Source organism: Zosterops lateralis, assembly GCF_965231275.1.
Source record: "Zosterops lateralis genome assembly, chromosome: 1".
Taxonomy (NCBI): domain Eukaryota; kingdom Metazoa; phylum Chordata; class Aves; order Passeriformes; family Zosteropidae; genus Zosterops; species Zosterops lateralis.
The window spans coordinates 46,150,230-46,171,772 of NC_139762.1; the positions used below are offsets into that span (position 1 = coordinate 46,150,230).

The 21,543-nt window shown below is 38.5% G+C and overlaps 1 protein-coding gene across 3 annotated transcripts in view; it reads right to left on the reverse strand.

Annotated features, from left to right (window-relative positions):
* The window catches only part of TRAK1 (trafficking kinesin protein 1), a 125,264-nt gene that overhangs the window by 11,633 nt on the left and 92,088 nt on the right, over nucleotides 1-21,543 (reverse strand). For 2 of the 3 annotated variants that reach the window (XM_083859906.1, XM_083859904.1), the window contains exons 6-15: nucleotides 19,070-19,170; nucleotides 18,161-18,269; nucleotides 16,294-16,372; nucleotides 15,771-15,901; nucleotides 15,165-15,239; nucleotides 13,785-13,922; nucleotides 12,120-12,196; nucleotides 9,866-10,102; nucleotides 8,589-8,905; nucleotides 4,035-4,364 (exon numbers count right to left, since the gene is read on the reverse strand). In XM_083859906.1, coding sequence (XP_083716032.1) covers nucleotides 4,035-4,364; nucleotides 8,589-8,905; nucleotides 9,866-10,102; nucleotides 12,120-12,196; nucleotides 13,785-13,922; nucleotides 15,165-15,239; nucleotides 15,771-15,901; nucleotides 16,294-16,372; nucleotides 18,161-18,269; nucleotides 19,070-19,170 — 1,594 coding nt within the window. The remainder of the gene's footprint in view (nucleotides 1-4,034; nucleotides 4,365-8,588; nucleotides 8,906-9,865; nucleotides 10,103-12,119; nucleotides 12,197-13,784; nucleotides 13,923-15,164; nucleotides 15,240-15,770; nucleotides 15,902-16,293; nucleotides 16,373-18,160; nucleotides 18,270-19,069; nucleotides 19,171-21,543) is intronic. The other variant, XM_083859905.1, reaches the window with a different exon arrangement.

The following is a 21,543-nucleotide window of genomic DNA, read 5'->3' on the forward strand; positions in this document are numbered from 1 at the left end:
GGAACTAACAAACACAACTACTGAAAGACCACATTATGCACCCAATACTAGCAGGTAATTAAACATACACTGCATCAAGTGTAGCCCTTCCAACTTCAAAATAAGAACATTCATAACATTATTAAGTGCTTTGAGTGGGTGGTGTTTCATTTGTTTCTTTAAGGGAAACAGGAAAGCCAGTGAATTTAAAAAAACCACAAGAAACCAAACAAAAAAACAGCCCGAACAACCCCTCCCTCCAAAACAGATTCTGCACAGTTTTATAATAAACTAATTTCTTTCTCAGAACAAAAAAATATATTGAGGTTACTAAAAATTTGTGCTGCAAAAATTACTTGTTCCACATGATTTTAAGAACACTGTGTCCTGTAACTTCTCCACAATTCCACTTATGCTGGGAGTCTACACAAGTGACACACAAATCTCAACCTACTCCTGTGTATTAGGCTAGAACTGCAACTTTGGAATTTACAATCCTCCATAGAGTTGATTCTACCCACACACAGTATGTGGCTCCAACAGACTAACTGCAGACCATAAGGCACATGTGTACTAACTTCTCCTGTGAGGTTCAGGGCCATAATTTGGGATAGAAGATGCATTTAAGGTGAAGATGCTCTTTCACAGATGAATGGGTACTACAGGTTTCAACATAGGGACAAGAAAACACAAGGAACATAACTTTTCCTTTTTTAGTCAGAGGGATTTCTGACTCTAGCTCTCCCAAGAATAGAATATCTATCACAATTGTTCTGGATAGACTTGTTTTGCCCACATGGTATTTTTGGCACCAGCAGTGTTTGCTCTTCTGAGCCTGTAAGTTAAAATAAGCTCTTGGGCTCATTTTGAGCAGCACTCTGCACACACAAAACATTAGTAGTATGTAGTAGTATGCAACATCAGTAGTACTTGTAAGAACTGTGACAGAGAGCATATCCAGTGCCCAAAAGGCAAGATACAAACCTCAGAGCATACAATCAACTGAAGTAGAAACCTGCCCAACAGACTAGGATGACTACACCTGCTGGGAAGGTCCTTATAGGCCCTGTATTACTAAAGACCTCTTGGAGTGAGGCTGGAAGACCTGTAGCTCTAGACTGGCACACTCTATGGCCTGCCAACAGCAACTGCAAGAAGATACCTCCTGGTTTTTACAGACCTTGTGAATGAGATTTTTCCACAATGAAGCTATCCTGGATTACAAGCAAAGGAACTATTGCTAGAGACTTTCTTCCCTTTTTTGTTTTACTTCTTAATTCTCTAGCAAGGGTTTATTCTGAAAGTTGCCAACTGCAACCAATTCCCAACTGGAATCATGCAAGTAATGATGTTATAACCTTGACCTCATGATGGGCTCATGACGAGGTGCCACATGTCCCTACACACCCCTACCTGCCTTGCATCTCCTACAGAGAAATCTAGAATAAAGAATGCTGAGGAGAAGCAATGGCTGCACAATATTTAAATACAAAATAAATTCATAAGCTAAGCACGCACCTCCTTCCCCAGAAAGACATTCTTCAGTGGGCAGATTGTGGATCCTAAGAAGTACTGCTCCATTAGTAAGTGCCTACTCTGACAAAATCCACAATCACCTCCTCCTTGTACAATGCCTGACAAATTACTCCAACAAAAAGCAGATACAGTGTCTTTACTCCATTTAGGCAACACAACCAATAGTGATATGGTAGCTCACGGATACTCCTAAATCCTACACAACAGGACAATTTGAAAGAGGGCAAAAGAATGGGAAAATAAAGTTTTCAGTGCACTTGTTCATTCTACACAAAGTTATTAATTTTGACCCATTTATTTCTGTAATGTATTAAAATGACCCAGCAAACAATACAAGGTTAAATAAGGTTGCTACAGCAATTTCATTGATTTTTATCTACTTTGTCAATTTATAAGGTAGGGCATTTGCTTAAAAACCCTGTCTGAGTAGACTTTTCCCAGGAAAAGTCAGCAGTAACCAGTAAATAACATGTTCATAAACAGTGACCTTTACTCAAATCATAATGGAGTCAGAAAATGGAAGGAAATACTAGATCTTCTTACCAGTTTGTAATCGCGGAGAAGGCCTACATTTATTGTTCTACACCAAAGAAAGAACTCTTTCAAATTATTACCCAGAAATGACTAATTTGTTCTTTAAAAAAATACCTCAACAAGGAACTAAACTATATCCTTATCTATGTTTAGCACACGACAATGAGTCTTTTGCTTTTTTGACTGTTCCTGTGTTGAACACTCTCTTACAATTAGAAAATTCTTAAAAATGCAACCAAAGCAACATTTTTTGCACATTTACTGTACCCTGAGTACATGAAGAACTACATGTTCCCTTCCTCTCTACGGCAACATATTTTAAAATTAATAATATCTTTTGTTGAATCTTTTATTCCCTAGATCCTAAAAATGCCAGTAATTTCAGTCTTTGATTATTTCAGCCCATGTTTCTCATATCTCCAGCTTTTCTTGCTGTAGTTACTCAGACTCCTCAAAATTATAAAAAGCTGGATAATATCTAAAAAGGTACACAACTGCCTGAGGAGGCATTATTTATTTTCATATTAATATAAAACATAATATAAACATTCTTTCTGGGATTTCCTAGAAAAAGGACAATTTTTGGCAACAAAAAGGGAAGTTGAAGGGTTTGGATGTTGAAGCACTGCAACAGGCTGCCCAGGGAAGTGGTTGGGTCACTACCCTGGGAGGTATTGAAAAGATCTGTGGATATGGCACTTAGGGACATGGTTTAGTGGTGAACTTGGCAGTGCTGGGTTAATGCCTGGGCTCAATGATCTTAGAGGTCTTTTCCAGCCCTAATGGTTCTATGATTCAAAGTTTAACCTTAATACAACTGACTCTAGAAAGCAGCTTATATTCAATAGCTGAAAGCACTGAACTGCCATTGCAGTGAGAGCTGGAGACACTCTGTATAATCATGATAATAACAGAAATATTATTGTTTAGCCCTGAGACAATCTAATCTTCCAAAGACCAGCCAAATATTAAATTATGATTTATCCTAGGGAAAGGAGAGGGAAGGAAGTGTCTTCATTTAAAGCAGTTATACAAAAACAAAGGAGTTCTGGCAATTTTCTGATTCTAGACTAAATAAAACTCTTTACCAGAGGCAAATCTTAATGAAGACTATATAGCTTATTAAAACAAAAACCCACAAATTCCAAGAATAAGAGAGAAACCACACAAATTCAAAACACACCCATAGTCTTGAGAATCTGTAATCTTGTGCAATAATAGACTGCTACTGTCAGTTCAGAGTATCTAGTAACTCATGCAGTACTGTGTCACTTAAAAATGTTTACGTCTTAATACGGTATAAATAGGACGGACAGGGTTTAAAAGTGTGCTGGAGGAAGAATAAGGGAAATGTTATTAGTCACTGCATAAAAACATCCTCTTAATTCTTTATCTCAGAAGGACTTCAAAAACAAGTAACTGATCTGAGGTAAGTGAATTAAATTTTCTGAATTTCTTTGGCGATTTTCAAGGCACTCCATTGTTTCAGCAAAGGAAAGGTAGAGGCACCTTTAGTGCACCAATTGTTTAGTCGTCTTTTTTTTTTTCGCAAAGTACAAAAATCTAAAACATGGCATCACCTCTTATGAACTGTCAGAAGAGTATCTGCACTACAGTAATACAAAATACATGTCATCTGTACATTACACACTTAACAGCGTGCACTAAACACACATGTAAGTTGAATACATGCCACACAAAGCTTTGTGAATGAACCACTTCCTTTTAGCAGCCTTCTCTTATCAAAATAGAGTAAAATATTGACCACAGATGCTGTTACTGAAAAACAAATTAAAATATTATCAAATAAATGATTTTTGAGCCAATGTTAGAATGGTTATGTTCTAACCACTGCACGCCCTATCGTGCAGATGCTACACACAAAGCGATATTATGGATGCTGTTCTGAAGAGATGTGAGAATGGCCCAGTAATCAAAATCCTGTAAAGATGTCAGTTTTACTGGACTTAATGAGTTTCCCTCACCAGACCCCTCATCATCGTCAGTCGCGGACTCCTGCATCTCCTCTGTGAAAGCCTGAGATTGGCGGGGGTTATTCTTGTTCTCTGAAACAGTCACTTGTGCTTGTGACCTCTCACCTGAGGTCTCTGTGTGCTGAACTGGCGTCGAGGTAGTTAGGCCCTTGTAAGAAATGTCACCTGTCTCATCTTCCTCATAGTCATTAAGGCAGTACACTTCATCCAGGTCCAGGTCTAGGGTCCTGAAGCCCTTAGTGACAACCCCGGGCCTCGGGTCCAGGATCCCACCCAAGTGAGGCTGAGCCAGCTGCTGCCAGTGGTGCAAAGTGGCAGAACCTTGAAAGGGAACAGAAAGACAACCAAAATCAATTAGTAAGCAATCCAGAACCTAAAAGACAAAGTCCCACTTCATTTATCCGGAAGACCAAAGGTTTGGGAGCTCCAAACCTTTAATGTTTCTGGGTTTCGTGTTTGTAGAGACACATGCTACAGCACAAAACTGCTTTACCTACGCTTCAGCATTTCCACACCAGCATGTAATAAACTGATCACATCAGCACTTATGCAAAGCCTGGTGGTGAGAAGCAGCACACTTGTGCACATGCACATCCCCTCCCTGTAAATGTCCTCATCCGCTTCAATTCCCAGGATTAAGCAGAAGTAGAGAGTTTACATTGCAACAGTTGATCTGAGCACCATCACAGAAAGCTCTAAGAGGAACATATACCACATATTCCCACATTAAGCTCAAACTAAGACAAGTGCTGAAAACATGCCAGAATTTTCTACCAGTGGCTAACGGGAGGACAGTAGTCACACGATTGCACAGCAATTTTAGCTTTGTATCGTACATTAGAAAACCCCATCAACTTCAGGCACATGTAAGCAGATACACAACTCTGAACTACATGTCAAGTCTAAATACCTTTGTGGGCCCTATGCTACAGGAATTCAACTACTACAAAACTAAATGCTACTGTACCTGTAGCTTCATCCTTGGCAGAGAAATGTTTTGAAAAAGGAGGTGCATTTCACAGAGAAAAGCATTCAGTATTCAAAGTTTAATAGGAGACAGTCGGAAACAACAATGCATCAGGAAAAACTGATATATAAACCAAGATGGGCCCAATGAAATTAGGGGAGGATTTATATGATTCCTCAATTAGCAACTAAGCACTGCTTGCAAGGGCCTGCATTTTCCTGTGCACCCACCATCCCTGTGTTGGAAAATGTGACTTAAAATCCCACATGTCCTGTGACACAAACAAAACATCTGTCTTTTCACCTCTGCCAGATCAAATCAGAGCAGTTTTTGCAGTCTTAGTCCTGTTCCCTCTCTGCAAAGCAGAAGACCCACACATTCAACAAGCTGGCACACAAATGTCTCATCCATATTCAAAGACCAAGAATGCTCAATTAGTTGCACAGTGCATGTAAAAGCCTATATACAACTGTAGTAACTAGAGAAGGAGTGGCTCTCATATACATTTTCAATCTGAGAAAAATCCTATGAAATGAGAAAAATTGTCATTTCACGTATTGCACTTGAGGAAGCTTACTGTAAATAGGAAGTGAACAGGGAAAAGCTCTTTCTCTAGAACAACTGGGAACTGAGCAGCATTTTAATTAAGCCTGTCTCACTTTTTAAGATCTTTAATTTTTTAGCTCAGAATAAATGGATCTGCTAGATTGGCTAATGATCCTAATTTTTTTTTAAGTAAGTCTAGAGGGATTAGAGAAAATTTGAACCCTCAAGGCTCAAGAAGTAGAAACCATTACAACCCCAAAATGAGAGAAGAGACATCCTTATAATTTGTATTTGCATGTGAATTGTCACAAAGTCCAAGTGTTTTGCTTTTATATAAAAGAAATACCCCAGAATGTAAAGAAGTGACAGATACTGTCAAGCCTTAACCTAGGAGTAGAGGTTTTCTGTCAGTCTACTCCAAGAATTAAAGAACAAAGGGAATCAAAATTTCTTCCTGCAATGCATGCAAGTATAAAAAGGTAATTAACTTCTAATTTACTTCTGAAGAAGTAATCTTTTTCACCTTAAAGCACACCAAAACTTAAAGTTGGCAGAATACTTCATTTTCAATATATATCTCATATTTTTCCATAGAAAATATATTTACCAAAATATCTGCATTTTGAGCTTTGATGTTTCTATTGAAACTACAGAAATTAAAATGACCTAAACTCCATCACAAACAGGGGTGTATCTGAGCCTAATCTCATAAAATGCACATAAGGGAGCTTTGTTTTCCTAGACAGAAAATGAACACAAATGTTCAAAAGAATCCAACAATTGTAAATCCCCAATAAAAAGAAAAAGGAGAAAGCTGCAGAAGTCAAAGGAAGAGTGAATTAAAATACTTTTTTGGCCTACATTCAGTCCCAGGTTTTTAGCAGCTGGTTTTGTAAATTATCAGAAATAGTTGGCGAGAGGGAATTACTGCGTAACAGTGGGATATGCCACTGAAGAAAGAAGGAATTTAAGAACAAAGGAAGTATATGAACAGAGTAAATTTTTTTCCTATATTCCTGATATCTCTGCATGAGTGCACACAGGCTTTGTGAATCAGAAAATGCTTAAAAATTCAGAGTGTATTGCTCGCACAATTGCAGTGAAATGGGTGAAGACATAATCAATCCAACTTTTTATTTTTCCTACAGATAGTGATATTTCATGCTTATGACACAACAAGTCACAGGTGCATAGTTTAAAAAACAAAACAAAACAAAGATCCCACTGGACTATAACTAAAACAAGTCACATCAAGCAATCCTTCTGTTTGACTAAAAGAGAGTATGTGGTTTTTTTTAAAGGTGCAAATTAAGATTAATTTCTTAGTGCTTCTGTCACTTTTTTTTCCGGAGGATTTAAAAAATTGTTTTAAAGGAACAGAAGTCATTAACCTATAGTAAATTTGTTATAGAACTAATGTTTATTTCTTATGTTTTATGACATGAGCACCCAAAAGAGTAATAAAACCAAAGACACAACTACTTATAGCAGTCTGCAGGTACAGCAGACTGTTTTTCCCAGTAGTCTGAAGGCATCCATGAAGTTGAAAAAAAAAAATTAGAGCTCATGAAAAATATTCAGAAAAGAAACTAAACTGAAATGAAAAACAAAACCAAAGATATTTAGTTAATAAAAGTTAACAAACACAAAACTTATGAAACAGGCAGACACAAACATGCTACAAATAAGATCTAAAACCAAACATGGGAAGTATTTTAAAAGGTGCAATAATTCCAAGAGAGAAAGGACCCATTGAAAACATTGAACAAAACCAGGTGGAAAAAAAAAAAAACCAGACAGATAGAAAGATGATAAAGACTTTAAGAGTTTATTGGAAGACAAAAGCAGATATAATGGGATGGTGACAGAAATCTATTACAGTGGTAGCAACTGGAAACTGAAACAAAGTGGGATCATTCTTTCCCTCACATGGTACAAGAACTTTTATGACCATTTAAAAGCAGCCATGAAAACAAACTACTGAAATCTGCTCAACAGTATGGGTTTGTGCACTATGGCTGTGGTTTCATTTGAATAGGTAGAGACAGTACATCCCTTTCTTCAGGACATAAGAACACTTATTTTTGCTTCCAAGTACCTGTCATGCTATATGCTCCTTATGGGTGAAGTAAATTTGTTCTAAAAAGATTGAAAAAAGGAACTTCTGCAATTTAAACACACACAATGCAATATAATACAAGAGTTCTGTTAAAGGAAGAGAGAGAGAGAGAGAGAGAGAGAGGGAGAGAGAGAGAGAGAGAGAGAGAGAGAAGCCAAAGCTAAATGATGTGACCTAGTGCATCTATGAAGTACTACAGGAAAACTTCATTTGGTTTAAAACCTGGAAGAATTGACTCAACTAACTTCCAGCTACAACCTGAAAGAACTGAAGAAAGCCACACAGACTATACTATATGTGATCTGACAGCTTTTTTTAAACAGTCTATTGAAATGAACTTTGAAATACAGCTCTAGCCCCAACTACCATCTATCTCTATCTTGCATTTTTCTGAGACAATGTATGAAGGAAATTTGACTTTAAAAACCCCACCTATTTCACACATGAAACACAAAGCCATTGTGATTCATGTGTGACCACTCAAACAACTCATTAAGTCCAAAGATAATTTTGAATCACTATAACAGTCTTATTAGACCAACTGAAGTAGGGAAAGGCCTTTCCAGATACTGATTTACAGAACTCTTGTTGTTTAGATTTCACAGACTTATCCACCTGTCTTTTCCTACTAGGAAATGTTAACGTTTAGGTCAGATGTAAAGCTGCACTGCTAATCTGCACACGTGTGGCCTGTAATATTTATTTTACTGCCTTGGCTGGGATTGTTTCCTAACACTTTTAAGGCTTGTGGAAAAATATAGAAGTTAGAAGATCTCAAACCAACAGCGTGGAGTACTGTCTCTAAAATAAAAAGAATATGTATTGCAAAGATTCCCTGCTTTCTGATGATGGATTAGAGACCACAAAGAGTCACTAATAACAACAGATAAAGGCCGAGGCCCTTTGTTATCACCTTCTAGTGGTTTCACAATCTGAAGCTTTTCTGGCAGGTAGGAGCGACTGCTGATAGACATTCCTGAATATCCAGTGAATTCTGAAAATCTGGAGTGAGTTCCCAGTGACATGATGCTCTCTGTGGGGGTAACAGAACCACTGTGGAGTTCTCCCTTCTCTGCCAGTTCCCGCAACTTCCTTTCCTGCTCTTCCTCAAAGAACTTGCGCTCCGAGAGGTAATTCTCGCGCCGGAGGGAGAGCCGACGAAGGGCAGTCTCTAGGTCACTGGAACCTGGAGTCCCTGGAGTTCCAGGTTTCTTCATCCTGTCTTCATTTCTAAAACATAAAGGGGGACACAGGAAAAAAAAAAAAAAAAAAAAAAAAGAGTGGAGGGGAAAAAACATATTCTTAGAAATGTTTAAGACTTCCACATGACAGTTTTGAGACATTGACCAATACCTTTACATTACTGTGTCTGGGAACAACTTGCTACTCATCTGGAGAGCTCAAAGGCAAACACCAGTCTTGTGTTTCCTCTTTCATAGTAAAATTCTTGAGTCCTAGTTCCTGCCTGGAAACTCCTGGTTGGAAACCTGCACTTCACTTAAGAACTTCCTCCTACAAAAAGGTGAGGGTTGTCTGCTTGTTGGGCATCTCTCTCAGAGTCATACAATCTCACATAAAGAGGCCCCATGTTAAAGGGCCAATGCTCTAATAACACCACAGTGAATCACAAGAGTACATTAGACTGACAGACAAACATACAATGTTTTGAGATATTAAGCCATTTGTACTGAAAAATACATACAGCATAGTGTGGAGCTGTACTGGGGGAAGAGACAAGTAGCTAGAACAGCAAAGTTCTGATGGAATTAATTCACAAGTTTTCATGTTAGGCAACCTACAGATGCACATTTCATTTATTTTTAGGATCAAAAAAGTTAAATGTAGCTGCATCTGGGATCAGAACTCCCTGACATTTATGTAAAATGGTGAAAATTTAATTATTTTTAAATGTTGACCCACAAAAACATAGGGTGGTCTACATCATCTGGTGATGTTGCATCTCAGAACAAGTCTGAGTTGCTGACACTGATTGATACACAGTACTTTCTAAAAGCTTTCTTTTTAAAATAAACTTGAGTGCTCAAAAACTATAAGCAAAAAATAGATTTTAAAGATGTATGCCACTGTGATAACTGTACTACATATATAAGACAAAAGATGGAAAGCAGGAACACTTTGTCTTTATGTCAGAAGCAAAGCAAAAGCAAATTCCAGTGCTATGGTACTGACCCATTGTCCGAGGACTCTGTCTCTAAGATGATGCTATTGGTCTTGTTGTCTATCATAATGTTGGAGATGTCTCCCCCATAGAAACTGGAACGTGGAGTACTGACACAGCTGGAAATGACTGAGTTCATAGCAGAGGACTGGTTAGAGCCTGGGATATTCATTGGTGACGGAGTCATGGATCTCTGCTTGACAACTTGATTGACATTTCTCACTGTCTCGAAGACCCGCTTTTGATGGCTGCAAAACACACACAGTTAATAATCACTCAATAACTTATTACCATAGAGAAAGGAACAGAGAAACACGTAACAGCCCTTCCTATCACAGGTCTGTCAAACACTTTGGTTTTATATCTAGTTCTGGAAAATAGTATGCATAGGGCCCCATACTAGCTACAGTCTGGCCATTACATTCAATCCATCAACACAATTCTTCTATTGCCCTAGAATATTTTTGACAGAACTTTTGACAATTATGTGCATAGACTCTTTCAAATATTCATAAAAAATAAGTGAAAAAGCATTTCAGTACATCAGCTAAAAGTGCCATAAAGCCACTAGGTAAAAATGAGTTTTTAAAAACCAGAACTGACCTCCCTTCAACTCTTAACTATAAACTGGCTAATCCATTTTAAAAGAGAGTTAGAATTTACTCTCCTGAGTACCTCTGTGCAAGCAAGTCTTGTATCTTTTCTCTTTGAAATCAATTTCCAATCCCCTTAAATAATACTTTAAAAAAAAAAAAAGAAAAAAAAATCCCAAAAATATAATGGACCAAGACTTAAGAGAGAGGCTGAAAGGCTGGAAATATAGTTTTCACCTACTTCTACATTCATTCTTTATCACCACTGTCTTTATACCATAACAAACACTGTTCACCTGCTTCAAGACTGATATCAGATGACACTTCAGCAGAAGTTTCTTGACAAAATAAAATTACATCATGCTGCAAATGTGTCACTCCTGCTTTGTTTTACAGTTCAACAGTGGCTGAACACAAGAATAGCACATTCCTTCCATCTGAAAGGTAACACAGCCAGGTTGTAACAGTGACTGCATGCCTTAGGCTATTTATTGTCATTTAAATTTATTTTCTTCTATCCATGAGTGCTCAACAGTTGCACCCTTTGTGTGGAGGCTGCAGGTCTATAGCTGTATATCATTACAAGGCTGTATCTAAGAGTATTTATCAATAAATAGCCCCATGGAGGTTGCAGTTACTACCACTACACAAATAAATAAAGCTAAGTCACATAACCAAAAAAAAAAAGTATCCTCCTCTGGTACAGGCAAAGTAAATAAGACATTCTAAAGAAGTTAAACTAGCATTAAGTCAGACTATACTAGAGAGATGAAAGGAACCAATGGGGTTTGAGCATGCTCACAACTTTGTGATCTTACATTTTTTTAATCAACATTTCTCTCTGTCAAAGCCTCATTTACAGTTCTTGGCTCAGACTCAGAAAAGGTCAGTGTATGCATCAGGCATTTTGTAAATGCAATTAGAAGGTTTCCGGGAAGGGCCTACTGTACCTTCCCTGACTGTCCTGTTTTGTAAACTCCATTTCTGTAACAGACCCTGTAAACCGGATTAATTTATTTCAAATTAAACAATCCACGCTTTGTACAAATCTGTGAGATAAACCTATTGGAGTACACGTGCAACTGGCATCAGTGAGGCCATTTCTGCCAAGCTGTGTCTATCTATAGCTTTGAGGCTGTCACAAGCACTTGGCTTGTTTCAAACTATTCTCTTCTTTAATTCAACAGAACTTCAGCACAGGTGTAATGGGCATCACATTAAGTACCCAACCATTCCAAATCCCTCACTGCCCTGATGTTCTTCCTGTACAAACTGGATTAGATCAAGAGTTACCTGGTAACCTATGTTATAAAACTCACAAAGAGAAAACCCACTAACTTGAACTCCTCCCCTAATTGGTAACTGAAGAAATCTAGCATGGTAACATGCAAGAAAACAAACCTTTTCTCATTTCTCAGCACTCACCAATAAGGAAAAAAGTGTACAAGACAAGGCAAAGCCAATACATAGGCATTTTCTTTTGGCAGCTTTAGGAGAAAATAAAAACACTCCCAAAACTAGACAATTTGTTTTCCTTTCTCTCTATCATTCACATCCAGCTAGAAATATTTCTAAATATCTAGCTCAACTATTTCCTGTTTTTTCTTTTCTCATCAAATAAATAACTTCAGATGTAACCAATCAATGAGGAATCAATTCTTTTCAGTCGTACGCCAAGTCAGGAGAGTCAGGTTCATCTAAATGCAGTTCTTTCCTCATTGACCCTTCTATCTCTGCTGCCAAAGAATCCTGTTAAAAATAAGCAGAAAAGAGAAACAAATATCATAGTATTAGTAGGTTGGCATGACAGAAAATAATAAATTACTTATACAGAATAGTAAATAATGGAGAGTATTTCTAGAAGAAAAAAAGGAAGGTTGAAATATGAAAAATCACTGGAAAACTAATGTAGGTATTTAAAGCACTGACAAAATATGGCAAAATATTTTCCCGCAGTATGGATCACCTGATGATGCATAATATCTGCCAAAGAACCTTAAAAAGGCATTATAGACAACATGATCCAGCTTCCCAGATTGAATTCCATACTCAGTAACACGGACCTTTCATGTATAAAGTTTTGCTCTTTATGTGCTCATTTAAAATAAACATAAACCCCACAGCATTATCCATCCATCCACAAAAATTACATGTTTCTTGGTATAAAGCACTATATACTTTCTCCATAAGGTTAGAGGTAACAGGCCATCAATTTTCTGTAGCTAGTCACTAAGTTTTACTGCTGGGTGCAGGGTCTAACTATCAAACATTAATAAACCTAAATGATCTTTTGTCTTATGATTCAACATTTGAAAATCGTTTTCACACAAAACACATAAACCTATCTCAGCACAAACATACTTTTCACAGCTTTCAGCTGTATTTGTGCAAGCGCAATTTGTATTATTTTTGCAAGCACAACTTGTATTGTTAAATGTCTGCACTTTCATTTGGCCTGTGCTCAGTCTCAGAAGGCAGCACGAAAAGGCAAGCTAAGCCTTTGTTGGCAATTTACTTCTTGTGAGCACAAATAAAATGTGTTCTTCAGCAGTAAGACAAGACAAGGCAGGCCATATTTTGCTGCTCGATTACATTAATGTATTTCAAAAGAAGCTGCTGATACCATTGTCTTCAGAAGTAATCTAACTACTCTAGAGATAAAGAGGTAAGCAGAGCAAGTCACTGGACACATTCACTCTTTCTTCTCATTTCATTGAGGATACTGCATATTTCCTGAGCTTTAAATATCACATGAAATCAGGTAAAGAAAGTTGATAACACGAGTGAAACCACCATAATTTGTTGCCATAATACAGATTAGCAACTAACATTCTTTTAATGAACCACTGAATTTTCAGTTACCATAAAACAAGAAGTTATGCTTTTAACCCTGTTTGAAGGTTTAGACTGAAGAACTAGAATGTATATCATAAATGACTAGAAAGATGCTGTGTCTGAAAACAATTGTTATGTTCTTAGGAAGCTACATCTCCAAGGATATTGAAGATAAACAGGAAGTTCCTAATGAACACCAGCCACCACAGTATAGGAGATGCCTAACAAAGATGTATAGAACCTGTTAATGCTACCCAAGTTTCACAGCATAAAAGCACAGACAGCTGCAGGTTGTATATAACACTGCAGCAGAGCTGCACAGCACCACTGTTTCAGAACCAGGTATGCAAAACTGATCCCTCAGGTATCCTGTGACACTATACAAATACACAGTTCACCCATGCTTACTTCTGACCTAGCATCCTATCCCTGAAGCTGTAAGTCAGATGCAAACACACTTCCTTTGCTTGGTGTGTGCAGGTTTTTCCTTAAATCTGCTTACCATAGGGAAGAGACCAAGGGAGTGGTACCGACGTGATATAGCGTTTGGCATTGTCTTGTTCCTAAGGTTTTTCAGCTCTTCTTGCGCCTCATGAAGCATTTCCATGCACTCTGCATACTTGTCCTCCAGCTCTCGCAGCTGTAATATAGAGAAAACAGTTTAAGAAAACCTTAAAGGTTACCTCTTTAAGGGGTGCACTATTATCATAAAAATCCTGCAAACTCTTTTAATACTGGTAGGCAATAATGGTGTAGGGAAGAATATCTCACTTTGAAGGAATCGATCTCCAACAATCGAGTATCACTGGAGGATCAATAATAACATGGATTCATAATGGGAAGGCAGGCAGGGAGAGTCACAATGCAGAAGGAACAGTTTGCTCCATTTCCTTCCCAACATATCTACATGAAGCCATTGTCAAGGGGAAGATACAGAACTAAAAAATTGTTTTTCTTCTGATCAGGTTTAGTGCTTGATCACTGCCATGATGACCACAGTGGTAAACACCACGGTCTGAGGACAAGACATTCCACAATGGTCCAAAGGACTGAGGAATTTTAAAGCCAGGACTTTCATGCATAGATACATATACGCATACAGCTTTCAACAGCCTAAGACCATGACTTTTTTTTTTAGCTTTCTCAGGAAATGTATCTTACGTAATCATTCTGTCTACAGATGTCTGTGTACCCTCACAACTTCTGGGTTCACCAGCCACTTCAACTAAGTTTGGCAAAAGGGGCAGAAGTCTGAAACACCACATTCCTACAACTTCCATAAAAATCAGCTATTTGGTTTATAAATAGAGATCTGGTTCATTTTCTTTCCAAAGAAAGCAATAGTGAGGCATGAGCCCAACCTTTGTTGAGCTCCACAGATACAAAAGGTCCACCCATTGGAAAAGCTTCTCTGGCCACTCCGACCTTCATCACCAAGTAGTACAAGTGCAAGACACATCCTAAAGGGATCAAGTTCTATTCATTCCATCTTGTCAAATTTTTTTCATGTGAATGTAGCACCCATAAGACAACGAGAAATACTGGACTGCCTTGTGTTTATACACCAAACAGAGCTCAAATGAGCTCTTCCATGTTATGTCACTACTCAAAATAGGCTGAAATTACCAGCCTAGAGAAGTCAACCTCTACAGGCACTCCTGTACAGCCCATAAGCCTCTGTGTTTCAAAATGTGTGTCATTTGAAGCAGCAGAGAATAGAAAAGGGGCTGAACTCTAACAGGAACATAAATGTTCCTTCATTCCATATACACAGGCAAGACTATTTAATAATTCTGATCCAGCTCAGACTAAATCTCTCATGGCAAAGTGAACAGTCATTGCTCTGCTACTAAATTATTGTATTACTAAGTAATGTACTCACCTCTGCTGTGAGCTGTCTCTGGGCATCTTTAGCTGCTCCCAGATGCTGGACAAGTTCCTCATTTTCAACTGCACACTAAAATACGCCAAAAAAATGTTAGAAATACTGCGATGTTTTGTCCTGTGATATTTGTATCCCATACTACAGGTAAGTAGGACCATTCTAACTTTTCTCACTTCTCTTCTGCAGCAATATTAACCTACACATCAGTTTAAAAATGCTTAAAATGTTAACACAGGAATACACAGCATTAGAACGCACCTTGCTACATGAACCTCCAAACAAGTATGTGCCCACTGAAATACTTGCACTGACACTCCTGTCTCCCTGACATCACTCAAAGCAGAATTTTGAACCTAATATTTAAAATAATTTTAACTATTGCATTTGATAAACCATATATGCATATTTTCATAAATTGATACTTTCTAGTTAAGTATGCCAGATAGTAAACACCAGACAAGGTCATCTACATATGGAAGGTGGAATATTCCCTTTAGGCTGTAGTACAGACAGGATTTTAATCTGTCCTCCAGTTACATCAGTAAACTATTTGCTATTTACAGTAGCAAATAACAACAGTAGCCTCTCAAGTGGATTGCTTACAGCTTTGGCCTTTTTCTGCAGGTCGACTATCTGAGAGAGAAGATGAGTGATTTCTTCTTGCTGCCGGGCAGCATCTTCAGTTTTCTTTGCTAACTCTTCGGAGATATTGGCAATCTGGATGTTTGCATCCCCTTTAAGATAAGTAATTACAATTAACATCACAAACCCCAAATCAGAAAAGTAAGCATAAAGATGTTCTCTTGGAACATCACTTGCTTCAGCAGAATCCTATCCCCAATTCACGGTAAGGTATTTTTGAAAAACACAGTAGGACACACAACTAGAAAGGCATTGAGTGCTCATGCTGCAAAGGAGACTGAACATTTTCAATGCAAAACTATTTTTACATGGCAATGATTTAGCTTTCAGCCAACATTTTCTGCTGAGAAATTTCAGCCAGAAATTTTCTCCTCACAACCATTTACAAAAGAAAAATAAGTACCACAGAAAAACACGACTGACTGATCTGTTTTGGTTTTTTTACTGAACTATCTCAAAAAAGTATAAAGAAGTAGGGACATACTTAGCTCTTTTACACAGTCATTGACAAGTTGTTGTTCTTTCTCTTCATAAGTAATTGTTTCAGTCTTCAGCTGACAGGCCTGTTCAAGAAATCCACATCAAATATGCTACATTAGCACATTTGTTCTTTGCCAGTCTGTTGTTGCACTTCCATCTGCTTAGAAAGACAAGCTATTCTAATCACTCCTTCAGGAAGACAGTGAGAAGCTACAGTTTTTGCCTCCCCTCCCATGTGTTCTGGAAAAAGAGGCCAGATGAACATTCAGCAGAAACATTACTGTATGGAGAAACTTGCATTATTATCATCATATCCCCACTAGATGTCACTCGTGTATTTTGCACTAAAAGTAAAAAGAAAGGCTTGGACATACAAAATACAAACATGCAGAACTTGATCTGGTCACTTCAGCAAAGCTAGGCATCATCAAAAACTAAATAAATGCTTAGTTTAGATAACTGAATTAAACATTCAAATATTTTAAAAAAACATGCTATTTAATCCTATTTGAAAAGCTCTGGCACTGTAACCATATATCCAAAAAAACCCTTAGTGCTACCTCCTTCCCTGCTTTGTCTTTTCCACTCTGACTCTGGGGGTGCCAAGAGTAGCATGGCTGCAGCCAGCTGGTTCTGTCTGGCACCACCTCGGTGGGTCTGTAATCTATTCCCAAAGCTGGGGGCATGCAGAGACACCCACAGACTGCATCTGTGGAGAACTGCACAGATCACAGGTTTCAGATTTGGCTCTATCCTGTGCCTTGCTGGCACAGACAACATCTCACTGGATGGGAAGGCTGCATGGGGTCTCCTACCAGCTCCTGATGCAGTGGCTCCCTCAGTTTTAAAACTCTTCATTCTCAGACCTTTCTCTATTGCTCATCTTCCTTGTGCAACTTCTCAGTTAAGAGCACAGCAATGTCCATTACCTGGTGTCTTGTGCAAAGGTGTGGCACTACCTATTTATCATGGGCCCTGCATGTGCAGTGGAAAATCACAATAACATTGTTTTCATATATTCACTCTTAAACTGAAAGTATCTCTTCTGCTATACTCTGCTACATGTTTGCAAAGTGGTAACATGCTCCCATGGCTTAAAAGTTGGATTGAAAATATAAAATTATTCACTTCATATTCAATTTTTAAACTTTTAAAAACTGTCATCAGTGAAATAAACAGAATATTTTAAGAAATAAAGAGAAGAAGAGCACATTCAATTTAAAATATTAACTGCCTGACTTGAAACACAAAATGAAGAAATGTAATGCAAATTTAGGCTAGCAATTATTATTTTGACAAACACTGAAATGGTATGAGAGACCATGCCAGCCTACAAACTTGAGATCTGCAGCTCAAGTCACATACTATCTACCAGGTCAGCCCTTTAAAACCTGTTTCAAAATGCAATCCTGGACCCCAAAACGTGCCCAAGTCTCTACACATTCTTGCTGCACAAACACTGCTTTGCATGTAGCTTCATTTGGGAAGAATTTCTTCACAGAAAGGGTGATAAGACATTGGGATAGGCTGGAGTCACTGCCCTAGGACATGTTCAAGAAAGGACTGGACATGGCACTTAGGGCTCTGGTCCAGCTGATAAGGGTTCTGATTGATTGGTCAAAGGTTGGCCTTAATGACCGTAGAGGTCCTTTCCAACCAGAACAATTCTGTGATTCCACGTTGCTTCCACATTTCAACCTTTCCTTCATTTAAAAAGATAAAGGATGGTGATTAAACAACTACACAGAGATCTGTTATATGTTGAATTATACTCTTAGTTAGACTCAGCTTTTAATACAAGCTTCTCAATACCTGTGTTCTGACATTTAGATGAAGAACTACATTAAGCAAAACAAAGGGTGCAATTTCACCTCAGATCTAAGCACAACATTTTCCTCTTCAAGGTCCTTGAGTTTCTTTTGAAGAGAGTCCAAATGAAAGTAGTTCTGGACGGAGGAAGAAGATTCATTCCTCTTCAGCCTTGTAGGAAAAAGCAACAATTTAATATGATTTTTACATGTATTATGGCAAATCTCACAGAAGCACAGACTGAACATTGGTCTCAAAAGGAAACAGAGACACATGAAATACAGCTTATTCATGCCAGCACTTTTGGGCAGCAATTAATTTGCAGTGAATTTCAAAAGAGACCATTTAAAATTTTTATTTATTATTCCACACATTTCCTACGGAAAAGTTATTCAGCCAAGGCTATGAGAAAAGAAACCATGTTACTACAGGAAGCAATCCAATAGCTCCTGATTAATGCTGCACATGCTTCATCAGAATGCAGCAATAACTCTGCAAGGGCAGACAGCCCCTCAGAGCCTGCAATGCTGTTCAGCCAGCTAACTGCCTGGAACCCACGCTGTAAGTCATGCTTTATTTCTTTCCCTCAGCTTGGAATTTTTCCATAATGCCTTCAGAGGTCTTTCAAGCACAAAGGTCACTCATGTAGCATGTCCTAGCACATGCAAATATATGTGGTGTACAGGGCTGCTGTCAGTGAGACCCATGGCAGCCCCACCATGACAGTGACCCAGTTCCTGTGAAAGTTGCAGCATTGTGTCAGCAGCCTCCCTATGAACTATCCCCTCCTGGCTCTTGTAGGCACCTGGACAGCCAGCTGGCTCAGTGCAAATCCTTCCAGCTGGAGCCTTACACCAAGTTCTGAGTCCCATTTATAGTTCCAGCCAATATAGGGGCAATTTTACCACTTTTCAAAAGTTATTCAATTGTCTAACAGATGACGGTTCAACGTTGCAGATGGATTGACTTACGGGGTGGAACAGACAGACTCCGGTTCGCTTTCTTCGGCAGCACTGGTATAGAACTGGAGCAGTTCATCTTTCATGGACAGCTCATGCCGCAACTGAGAAACCTACACAAAGAAACAGCTCGCAGATCAGTAAGCTGATTTTCCAGACATATTTTTAAGCAAACCGACCACAAATTAGCTTGTTATTGACCCTCCAGGCATCATCTTGGACTAAATCAAGAGTCCAACGCTGAAACAGAGTAGAATAGTTTCTTTTATTTCTTACAAAGAAGGGAAAGTGTACCTTTTAAAGTAGCCACTAAATGTTTTTTTACAAGTCCAAATATGCAACTATTCACTGCTATTAGAATGCTTCTTTTTTACCTTCTTTAAGATGAGCAATCCTGACTCACTGTTGCATTAGTCTAGATTCACATGCACCACAATGAATATATTGCAATGATACAACAAGAAATTAATGTGGTGCAAACAAGCCAAACATTGCTTTTATCCATTTTGTGCTATGACTGTCACCTCCTGGCTTAAATGCCAACCTTGCAGGCCTCAGATACAGACATTTCTTCCTCTTCAGGAGACTTCACATAAAATTACTGAAATGCTTGTGTAGTAAGGTTACAATTGTGACTCAAGTGCCTGTTGAGCTGCAGAACATCACCACACAGTGGGAGGCTGCTGTTCTGAGGCTGTTCCAACAGTGGAGGTTGCAGTCAGTTTCTGGGTTTTTTTGGCTCTGGTAAAGTAGTTTGTGGGATTCCCATACTCAGTACACACATACATCAAAAACGAACAAAACATCAAAAGTGGGTGATTAAGATTACCTGCAATTGGGAGCTCCAAAAATATAATATTTGTTATTTTATATTGCAATTCTTCAAGAAAAGGGTTAAAAGCCCATTTAGATAGTAGCATGTACACCAATTCACAGCTGTGATTTAAGATGGCAGCAGCAGGAGATTACTTTTATTTGCCTTGCACAACTATAGACAGCATAACTGATCGGACACAGCCATTCCCTTCCACTTGCACTGCAAGACTTGGCCCTCAGTTTGCACTTTCCCATGTAAAAAATGCACATTTTCTTTTTATTAAACTTCCACTTTTCATAGTGTAAGCATACTTTTCTTTGTAGCTATTATTAGAAAAAAAGCAGAGAATGTCAATGACATAGATTTGAACTCCATTTTCATCGAACAGAAGAGCAGACACAATCCAAAAAAGCACTTGAATTGTTCAGATTTTGAAGCAAACAAGGTCATTTAGTTAACTAAGACTGTCCTGCATAATGAGAAGTGCTAAGGCACCAAGTCCTCCTGAGACATGAGTTCTAAATAGCAAGGGGAAAAAAACCATCCCCATCTAACCACATTTTAGAAAACTATTAAAATTTGTCAATTAATTTTTGGAGGCTCATTTTCTCCATTTCAGGAAGAGCGAAAATGCTGAACCAAAAATAACAATTTATTTCCCTTCAGCTCATTATAACTCAGCCTCTTTAAGAAGCAAGAATTCAGATACTGTCTGTGGGTGGACGCTAGATCATCTCCAGCTCTTGCTACTGGTTTTTTTTCCTATGAATTAAAAAGACTGAGGATACTATTTTTACTGCTATTTCTGAGCATTCCAATCCTCCAAAAGAGAGTGAACAGTCAGAAAGGTTGATCTTTTAATGGAACAGGACCTGAAACAATAGGCACAAACAGAAACATGGGTGCAACTTTTTAATTGTGAGGGTGACTGAGCACTGGCACAGGTTGCCCAGAGAGCTTGTGGGGTCTCCATCCTTGAGAGATAGTCACTGTCTGGACATGGTCCTTGGCAACCGACTGTAGGGGGCCCTGCTTGAGAAGAGGGTTTGGACAAGATGACCTCCAGAGCTCAACCTCAATCAGGCTGTGACACACTCACTACAGTAACTTCCAGCAACACCTCCATTTGATGCAGCATTTTGTGGTGCATTAACTTTGGTGAGCAGCTAAGCACCCACCAGCTGAGCACACAGTCTGCCTCACAATCCCCACAGGATGAAGGAGAGACTCAGAAGCTCAAGAGCAAGAAAAACTTCTTGCTGAGACAGTTTAATAAGTGAAGCAAAGCTTCCCATGCAAGCAAAGCAAAATAAGGAATTTATTCACTGTTTTCTATCAGCAGGTGCATGTTCAGCCACTTACTGGAAAGTGGGACCTTGACACACAGAACTGTCACTTGTGAAGACAAACACCATAACCATGAATGTCTCAGATTCTTCCTCCTTTCCCTGACCTTCTATTGTTGAACATAACAACATATGGTATAGAACATTCCTTTAGTCAGTTTGAGTCAGCTACCTGAGCTGTGCACCTTCCCAGCCTCTTGTGCAGATGGTAGACTGAGTGAAGAGGGGAAGAAAAAAAAAGAAAAAAGAAAAAAAAAAAAAGGCTGGGGAGGTTGGGAGGGGTTGGGAGGGGCATAAGGGAAAAAGAAAAGAGCCCGGTGGAT